The sequence below is a fragment of the Bombina bombina genome, chromosome 4, assembly GCF_027579735.1.
Source record: "Bombina bombina isolate aBomBom1 chromosome 4, aBomBom1.pri, whole genome shotgun sequence".
Lineage (NCBI taxonomy): Eukaryota > Metazoa > Chordata > Amphibia > Anura > Bombinatoridae > Bombina > Bombina bombina.
The window spans coordinates 615539074-615549073 of NC_069502.1; the positions used below are offsets into that span (position 1 = coordinate 615539074).

General features: G+C 37.3%; 1 protein-coding gene and 1 long non-coding RNA gene across 2 annotated transcripts in view; one reads left to right on the forward strand and one right to left on the reverse strand.

Moving 5' to 3' along the window:
- ARFGEF3 (ARFGEF family member 3) overlaps positions 1-10000 on the forward strand; it is a 400722-nt gene that overhangs the window by 387652 nt on the left and 3070 nt on the right. The window contains exon 34 of the mRNA XM_053710627.1: positions 4519-5731. Coding sequence (XP_053566602.1) covers positions 4519-5731 — 1213 coding nt within the window. The remainder of the gene's footprint in view (positions 1-4518; positions 5732-10000) is intronic.
- LOC128656620 (uncharacterized) overlaps positions 1-10000 on the reverse strand; it is a 139541-nt gene that overhangs the window by 51149 nt on the left and 78392 nt on the right. The window lies entirely within an intron of this gene.

Below are 10000 nucleotides of genomic sequence, written 5' to 3' on the forward strand. Positions count from 1 at the left end.
TAAAAAGCAGGAATGTAAAGCTTAAGAGTCGACCCATTTTTGCTTCAGAACCTGGGTTATGATTGCTTATCGGTTTGCTAAATGTAGCCACCAATAAGCAAGCACTATCCAGGGTGCTGAGCTTAAAATGGGCTGGCTCCTATGCTTTAAATTCCTGCTTTTTAAATAAAGATAGCTAGAGAACGAAGAAAAATTGATAGTAGGAGTAAATTAGAAAGTTGCTTAAAATTGCATGCTCTATCTGATTCATGAAAGAAAAATGTTGGGTTTAGTGTCCCTCTAAGGTACTGATATTAGAAAGATGAAAATTCTTTGCATGTTACGTGCCTTATGTTTCTTTGTCTGTATAACTGGGTGCCCTGTAGTTATGTGGGTGATGTGTGTTAGCACATGTGCTTATGTCATAAGTGTTTGGGTAACAATTTGCATTATCATCTGTGTGGGCGAACGCATGGAACATCATTGGATAAACACGGAACACTGTTTGCATTATGACCGAGAACAAAATGTGTTGCTCATGATTATTTATTGCACTAAAGGCCAACGTATATGGTTTATATAGCAATGTCATATTATACAGTTGATAACTGAAAAGGTTGGAATTGGAAAGAAGTTTAAAAGTGTACATCAACTACATTTTTGGGGGGTTTTATGTCTGTTTAAGAAATGGGCTCCGAGTGTAATGTTTATATACCTCAGTAAACAAAATTATTTGTACTACTGTGCTTCCTATAATCTAGATTAGAATGTAAGTCATTTATTATTTAACAACTTTGTAATATTATTTTTTACATCTCTCTTTTTTATGTAATAATTTCCCAGATGAACACCTTTTCCACCTCCCAGGGTCATACTAACACCATAAGGATAATGTGACTGTTCTTTATGCTCTATGTGTGTTTTCTAAATCATTCAAGACAGTCTACACCAGAATTATTACTGTTTAAAAAGATAGATAACACCTTTACTACCCATTCCCCAACCAACACAGTTATATTAATATCCTTTATAACATTTAAACCTCTAAATGTCTGCCTGTTTCTAAGCCACTACAGACAGCCTCTTATCACATGCTTTTTATTTGCTTTTCACAGCAAGACACTGCTAATTCATGTGGGCCCTATAGATAACATTGTGCTCTCTCCCGTGGGTTGTGCACAACACAGCACTAATTAGCTAAAATGCAAGTCAATAGATAATAAATAAAATGTCATGTGATCAGGGGGCTGTCAGAAGAGGCTTAGATACAAAGTAATCACATAGGTAAAAAGTGTATTAATATAACTGTGTTTTTTCCCAGTTTATGCAAAACTGGGGAATGGGTAAAAAAGGGATTATCTATATTTTTATACAATAAACATTTTAGAGTAGACTGTCCCTTTAAGCAGTAGTGCCTTGTCTGCCCACCAACTGCTTTATCTGAGGCTGGTTACTTAGGCTGCAGATGGTGTTTTGTTTTTTCTTCTTAAAGAGACATGAAAGTCAAATTAAACTTTCATGATTTAGATAGAGCATCCTAGAGATTTTTCAATTTACTTCTATTATAAAACTGACTTTGTTCTCTTGTTATCTTTAATGAAAGATATAACCAGGTTGGCTTAGGAACTGGAATCCACTACTGGGAGATAATTGGTGATAATACATAAATGCCTCTTGGCTTAACAAATGTGACCAGTGTGCAATGCTGCTCTAGAGCTGACTTTAACAATGTGTTTAACCTATTTGCATGGGTTAAACACATAATTATGTGTAAGCCATGCATAGATCACTAATAAAATGTTCTCATTATAGGTTGTCTCTTAAAATGCTGCAATGCAATATTTTATGTACATTCAAAGAATTATTTTCAAACAGATTGTGTTAAATCTATTAGTTTATGCTATGGGGTACACATATAAAATGCTTGCTTTACTTTTTATCCAGTGTTATATATAAACTAATTATTTCAGCTTTAATGTTGCTATGTGTTGCTGCCTGTTTTCTGTAATATTCTCCTACTGCATTACGTTTCTCTACCTACGCTCTACCTACGGCCACGCCTACAAAAAACTTGCAAACACAGTTGTGCACGTATGCGCTCACTGCCGCAGTAGGAAAATATTACAGAACCCGCCTACAATAAACTTGTAAATATACTACAGAGCACGCATGCGCTCATTGCCGCAGTTGGAAAATATTACAGAACTGGTACGTCCATAATTTTGGCACTAGCTGGGGCAATTTAAATAACAGTGGCAAAAAAAGGCTTCATATTAATGAAAAACGTCCAATCATTTAATTAAACAAATCTGAATTTTGCCACTGTTATTTAGATGTCACCAGCTAGTGCCAAAATTAATCAAACAAAACCGTACAATAAATTTAAATATGAAGCCTTTTTTGCCACTGTTATTTAAAATTGCCCCGTGACACTATGAACTATCAGTGTTTGCGGGACACAGTTTCCTGCCCTCTGCGGTGCTGACAGCTCTGTCCCGGTGATTTGTTTGATAAATTTTGGCACTAGTTGGTGACATCTAAATAACAGTGGCAAAATACGGATTTGTTTGATTAAGTGATTGAACGTTTTTCATTAATATGATATGAAGCCTTTTTTTGCCACTGTTATTTAAATTGCCCCAGCTAGTGCCAAATTTTCCGACTGCGGCAATGAGCGCATGCGTGCTCTGTAGTATATATTTACAAGTCTATTGTAGACAGTGAACGCATGCGTGCACAACTGCCTTTGCAAGTTTTTTGTAGGAGTGGCCGTAGGTAGGGAAACGTAACGCAGTAGAAGAATATTACAGAACACCTGCTGCAAACTTTAAAAAACAGCTGATACTGTGTATTAATTTTTCTCTTGCATGTGCAATTCTCTTGCTAATTGTCTGCATTTTTCTTTCCTGGCTGTATCTTTTGCTGTGCTGCTAAACAGGAAGGTTGGGTAAGATGCTTCTTATTTGTTTTTCTGTCTAATATTATTTGGCAGACAAAATGCTAATATACAATATATTTGCTTTGAAAACTTCAATGGAACATTAAATACTTTGAGATGCTATTATAAAATGATCAATTGTGTATATATATATATATATATATATATATATATATATATATAACTTTGCAATATACGTTCATTATTTATTTTGCCCCGTTTTCCTGTAATTTTATTTTGACAATTGTGAGCTTTTCAGTTCCTGTTAGAAGTGGAAGTGCAGAACACTGTTATATTCCACACAATCATTGGCTGCAAACTCTAGTGACCTATTTATAACTATCTCTAATTGGCCACAGCAGAAAAGCTAACCTAAGTTGTAACATGGCAGATCCCATTGTTGTATAGACACTAAAACTTTACACTTACTTTGTCAACATTTAATCACTAATTAAACTTTAAAACATGAATGTACATATTATATTCAGACTAATCTTTTCTTTGAATGCTTCATACTAGCTAGCATTTATTTAGTGTTTAATGTCCCTTTAAACTCACACCTCTAACAAGATGTATCTCTATACTCCATTTTATTTGATAAATGTGTAGTAAAAGTTGTGTCACTGATAAGCACCCGTCAAGAACGACAAACACAATTATTTTTTCAGTATTAGATACTAATATTGACTTAATTATGGGATCATGTGAACCTACATCCGACATAAGACGGCTGCTACCTAAACTCTCCACCACCTCTGAGGTAGTGGAGTTAAATCTCCCCAGACTAATCCAGCCAGGGTTATTAGCAACCGCTGCTCTGTTGTAATTGGTACCACAAGAGCAGGGTGGCAGGCTTGTGCAAGCTTTTGCTTGTGCAGTCATACATTGTACCCACAGATACTGCCTTGGCACTAGTAGTTTAAAATAAGAAAAAGGATTTAAAGGGACAGTCTTACCTTAGATTAAGCTGCAAATATCGTACTGGCACCCTTTCTATATCATGTAGCAGGAACAGTAAAAAAGTTATTTTAAGATGACTATTGTTTCTGGCCACTTTGAAAGGGCTGCCAAGCTCAGCACACTGATGACATCACAATCTGGGCTGCATCTAGGCACTCTGCTGAATAGCATTGACAGTCTGCTGAATCCAACTAGTGAGCCTTTTGTGATTGGATGTCATATGCAGCCCAAATCATGATGTCATCAGTGGGCTGAGCTTTGCAGCCATTTCAAAGTGGCCAGAAACAATATTCATTTTAAAATAACTCTTTTACCATCCCTGCTGCATGATACAGAAAAGGTGCAGGAAGCTATTTGCAGATAAATCTAAGGTAAGACTTTAAGATGACCAAGTTGTAGACTGTCCATTTAAAGAGAGCTAGAGGCACTAGAGGAAAAACAATAGCACTGAGAGTTACAACCATTCTATTGTAGTTTAATGTCCCTATAAGAACTAAGAGATGGGGTAAAAAAACATTTAGATTTAATTATTAGTAATTAACTTACCAAGGTTTAGAGGTTCAATGATAATGCAGATGTATCTATGCAATATATGTATAATTATTACCTTAACATTCACCTTTTTCCTTTCCCTCCCTTAGTATTCCATTTCGGACTATTGTGGTCAGTCTGCTTTCCCACCAAGTACTCCTGCAAAACCTATATGACATTTTGTTGGAAGAATTTGTAAAAGGACCAGTGAATGTGGATGACAAAACAGTTCCAATGCAGGAATCTAAAACTGTTGGATTCCTTAGATACATCTCAATGCAGAATCTGGCTGTTATTTTTGACCTGTTATTGGACTCATATCGGACTGCAAGAGAGTTTGATGCCAGGCCAGGATTGAAATGTCTTCTTATGAAAGTTTCTGGGATAGGTGGAGCAGCTAACCTATATCGCCAGTCAGCTATGAGCTTTAACATCTACTTCCAGGCATTGGTTTGTGCACTGCTGACCAACCAGGAACACATCACTGCAGATCTTGTGAAAAAGATCCTTTTTGAAGATGAGGAACACAGTTCTGATTCTTCACAGCAGTGCTCTTCAGAAGATGAAGACATTTTTGAGGAAACTGCACAAGTGAGTCCCCCAAGAGGAAAGGAGAAGAGGCAGTGGCGTTCTAGGATTCCATCCCTGAGTGTCCAGCCAGTCAGCAATGCTGACTGGGCCTGGTTAGTAAAAAGGCTTCACAAACTCTGCATGGAACTTTGTAATAACTACATTCAGATGCACTTAGACCTGGAAAACTATGATGACCCCCCTGGTATTAAAGGAGATCCTTTTTTCATCTTGCCATCGTTTCAGTCAGAGACCTCAACTCCATCTACAGGAGGACTGTCAGGGAAAGATACACCTTCAGAAGATGAAAGGCACCAGATAAAGGACCAGTTGTCAGAGAACGTGACACCTATCGGTTCCTATGCAGGTACAATACAACAAAGTCCCAAGTTAGAGAAGAGGGAACATGGTAGAAAGAAAGAATGGTGGGAGAGTGCTGGGAACAAAATCTACACTATAGCTACTGACAAAACTATAGCAAAATTAATGACCGAGTACAAAAAAAGAAAGCAACAACATAACCTGACTACTTTCATTAAGGAAACCAAGGCAGAAAAGAAAGGAGAGACATTATGTTCTCGAGGACATGATTCCCCTATTCCTCAAAGACCGCAGCATCTAGTGGACCAGACTCAAATGAGACATTCTTTTAGTGCAGGTCCAGAAATCCTTCGTCAGGAGAAGAGATCTCGCTCAGGATCCACCGTTAGCACTTTCAATGTTTCAACAAGAGATGCAGAGGCACAGATACAGGTAACTCTATTCGTTTTTCTAGGAAATTTCTGCTGAATTGTGGTTTAATAAATTATACACTGAAATTAAATGACTGGTTATAAAATCACTTTTAATGTTTGATTTGTTTAGAAATGGTTTAGTCTTTAGATATACATCTGTAAATGTGTAAACTAATTTCAGCTGGCTGAAAGGGCATATTGCTTGCAAAGGGGTTAGTTTAAGTCAACTTCACTGCAGCAGTCCACTTCCACTCCTAAGATGAAGACAGGCAGTGATTGGTGGCTATGTAGTTAAGCTGTCCTTGACTGGATTACTAACTCATGTCCAGCTCAGTACCAGTAGTAGATTGAGGCTTCAAAGCTGATTTAAACTATGAGTTTAATTGCTTTGTGGGGATTAAACACGTCCTTCTATGTAAGCAATAGTGCAATAATAAAATACTCTAGCACCGGACATTTTATTATTGCTCTTTTATGTCCTAGAGTGAGGCATGTTGTAATAGTGTACCCTTAAAGACACACGGCAAACAGGGTGCACCTGTGTCGTTAAGGGTTTAATTAGGGCTCATTTAAGACATAGTGGCAAACCATAGTGCAACAAAAATGTCTGTAACTCAATACAGCATTTTTGTTATTCCTCTTTCATATCCTCTTAAAATTTAGGTTCCTTGAGGGTTGCAAACTCTGAAAGTAAATGTGTTACACTTTAATATGTGCAACGGCTGCACCTGATTGACTGTTGTCATTGATTTAGAAGCTTTGGGAGCAGTCATTCTACAGTAAAATGTTGTATGAAATGTCAGTACCCAGCTACTTTATAAGGTCACCTGGCTGGCAAAACACTGCATCTGCTATTATTTATGTTGCTATGGCAACGTGCTACAATGTTTTAAGTCTTTTATCTCTTGACTAAATATCAGCTAGATTACGAGTTTTGCGTTAAACTGAAAAAGCAGCATTAACAGGTCCTAACGCTGCTTTTTCGCTGGTATTACGAGTCTTGCAGGTATAGGGGCACCGCACACTTTTTTGGCCTTACCGCAAACCGACTTACGTAAACTTTGTAAACCCTTTTTTCTATGGGACTTCCATATCGCCGGTATTACGAGTCTGTCCTGGGAGGCCAAAAAGTGAGCGGTACACCCTCTACCTCCAAGATTCCTAACGCATTTTAAAGTCAGTAGTTATGAGTTTTACACTACAACACCGTAGCATAAAACTCATAACTAAAGTGCTAAAAAGTACACTAACACCCATAAACTACCCATTAACCCCTAAACCAAGGCCCTCCCGCATCGCAAATACTAAAATAAAATGATTAACCCCTGATCTGACGCTCCGGACATCATTGCCACTATAATAAACATATTAACCCCTAAACCGCCGCACTCCCGCCTCGCAAACACTAGTTAAATAATATTAACCCCTAATCTGCTGCCCCTAACATAGCCGCAACCTACATTATATTTATTAACCCCTAATCTGCTGCCCCCAACATCGCCGCCACCTACCTACATTTTTTAACCCCTAATCTGCCGTCCCCAACGTCGCCGCCACTATTCTAAACTTATTAACCCTTTAAACCTAAGTCTAACCCTGACACGCCCTAACTTAAATATAATTTAAATAAACTAAATAAAATTACTATCATTAACTAAATTATTCCTATTTAAAACTAAATACTTACCTATAAAATAAACCCTAAGCTAGCTACAATATAACTAATAGTTACATTGTAGCTGGCTTAGGTTTTATTTTTATTTTACAGGCAAGTTTGTATTTATGTTAGAATAGTTACTAAATAGTTATTAACTATTTAATAGCTACCTAGCTAAAATAAATACAAATTTACCTGTAAAATAAAACCTAACCTAAGTTACACTAACACCTAACACTACACTACAATTAAATAAATTACCTAAATTAAATACAAATAAATACATTAAATTGGCAAAATCACACAAAAAAAACACTAAATTACAGAAAAAACAAAAAACAAATTACAGATCTTTAAACTAATTACACCTAATCTAATAACCCTATCAAAATAAAAATAAGCCCCCCCCCCAAAAAAAAAAGCCTAAACTAAACTATCAATAGCCCTTAAAAGGGCCTTTTGCGGGGCATTGCCCCAAAGAAATCATCCCTTTTACCTGAAAAAAAATAATACAAACAACCCCCCAACAGTAAAACCCACCACCCACACAACCAATCCCCCAAATAAAAGCCTAACTAAAAAAACCTAAGCTCCCCATTGCCCTGAAAAGGGCATTTGGATGGGCATTGCCCTTAAAAGGGCATTTAGCTCTATTGCAGGCCCAAAGCCCTAACCTAAAAAATAAACCCACCCAATACACCCTTAAAAAAATCCTAACACTAACCCCGAAGATTAACGGGAGAAGTCTTCATCCAAGTGGCAAGATGTCCTCAAGGAAGCTGGCAGAAGTGGTCCTCCAGACGGGCAGAAGTGGTCCTCCAGATTGGCATAAGTCTTCATCCAGACGACATCTTCTATCTTCATCCTTCCGGCGCGGAGCGGTTGCATCTTCAAGACATCCGACACGGAGCATCCTCTTCTTCCGATGGACTAACGACGAATGAAGGTACCTTTTAAATGATGTCATCCAAGATGGCGTCCCTTAGATTCCGATTCTATCAGCCAATCGGAATTAAAGGGACAGTCAACACCAGAATTTTTGTTGTTTAAAAAGATAGATAATCCCTTTATTACCCATTCCCCAGTTTTGCAAAACCCACACTGTTATATTAATACACTTTTTATTTCTGTGACTAACTTGTATCTAAGCATCTTCTGACCGCCCCTAATCACATGAGTTTTAGTTATTATCTATTGACTTGCAATTTAGCCAATTAGTGCAGTGTCTGCCACTAGCCACGAGCGTGATCACAATGCTATCTATATAGCCTACATGAGCTTGCTCTCCCCTGTTGTGAAAAGTAAATAAAATAGAGGCGGCCTTGAAGGGATTAGAAATTATCATATGTGCCTTCCTAGGTTTAGCTTTCAACTAGAATACCAAGAGAACAAAGCAAAATTGTTGATAAAAGTAAATTGGAAAGTTGTTTAAAATGACATGCCCTATTTGAAACATGAAAGTTTTTTTTGGACTTGACTGTCCCTTTAAGGTAGAAAAAATCCTATTGGCTGATTGGATCAGCCAATAGGATTGAGCTTGCATTCCATTGGCTAATTGGAACAGCCAATAGAATGCAAGCTCAATCCTATTGGATGATTCAATCAGCCAATAGGATTTTTTCTACCTTAATTCCGATTGGCTGATAGAATTAATGCAAGCTCAATCCTATTGGATGATTCAATCAGCCAATAGGATTTTTTCTACCTTAATTCCGATTGGCTGATAGAATTCTATCAGCCAATGGGAATCTAAGGGACACCATCTTGGATGACGTCATTTAAAGGTACCTTCATTCGTCGTTAGTCCGTCGGAAGAAGAGGATGCTCCGCGTCAGATGTCTTGAAGATGGACCCGCTCCGCGCAGGAAGAATGAAGATAGAAGATCCCGTCTGGATGAAGACTTCTGCCCGTCTGGAGGACCACTTCTGCCGGCTTCCTTGAGGACATCTTGCCGCTTGGATAAAGACTTCTCCCGGTAAGTAAATCTTCGAGGGTTAGTGTTAGGATTTTTTAAGGGTGTATTGGGTGGGTTTATTTTTTAGGTTAGGGCTTTGGGCCTGCAATAAAGCTAAATGCCCTTTTAAGGGCAATGCCCATCGAAATGCCGTTTTCAGGGCAATGGGGAGCTTAGGTTTTTTTAGTTAGGCTTTTATTTGGGGGGTTCGTTGTGTGGGTGGTGGGTTTTACTGTTGGGGGGGTTGTTTGTATTATTTTTTTTCAGGTAAAAGAGCTGATTTCTGTGGGGCAATGCCCCGCAAAAGGCCCTTTTAAGGGCTATTGATAATTTAGTTTAGGCTAGGGTTTTTTTTTTATTTTGGGTTTGTTTTTGTTTTTTTCATAGGGTTATTAGATTAGGTGTAATTAGTTTAAAGATCTGTAATTTGTTTTTTATTTTCTGTAATTTAGTTTGTTTGTTTTTTTGGGATTTAGCTAATTTAATTTATTTAGTTGTATTTAATTTAGGTAATTTATTTAATTGTAGTGTAGTGTTAGGTGTTAGTGTAACTTAGGCTAGGTTTTATTTTACAGCTAAATTTGTATTTATTTTAGCTAGGTAGTTATTAAATAATTAATAACTATTTAGTAGCTATTCTACCTAGTTAAAATAAATACAAACTTGCCTGTAAAAT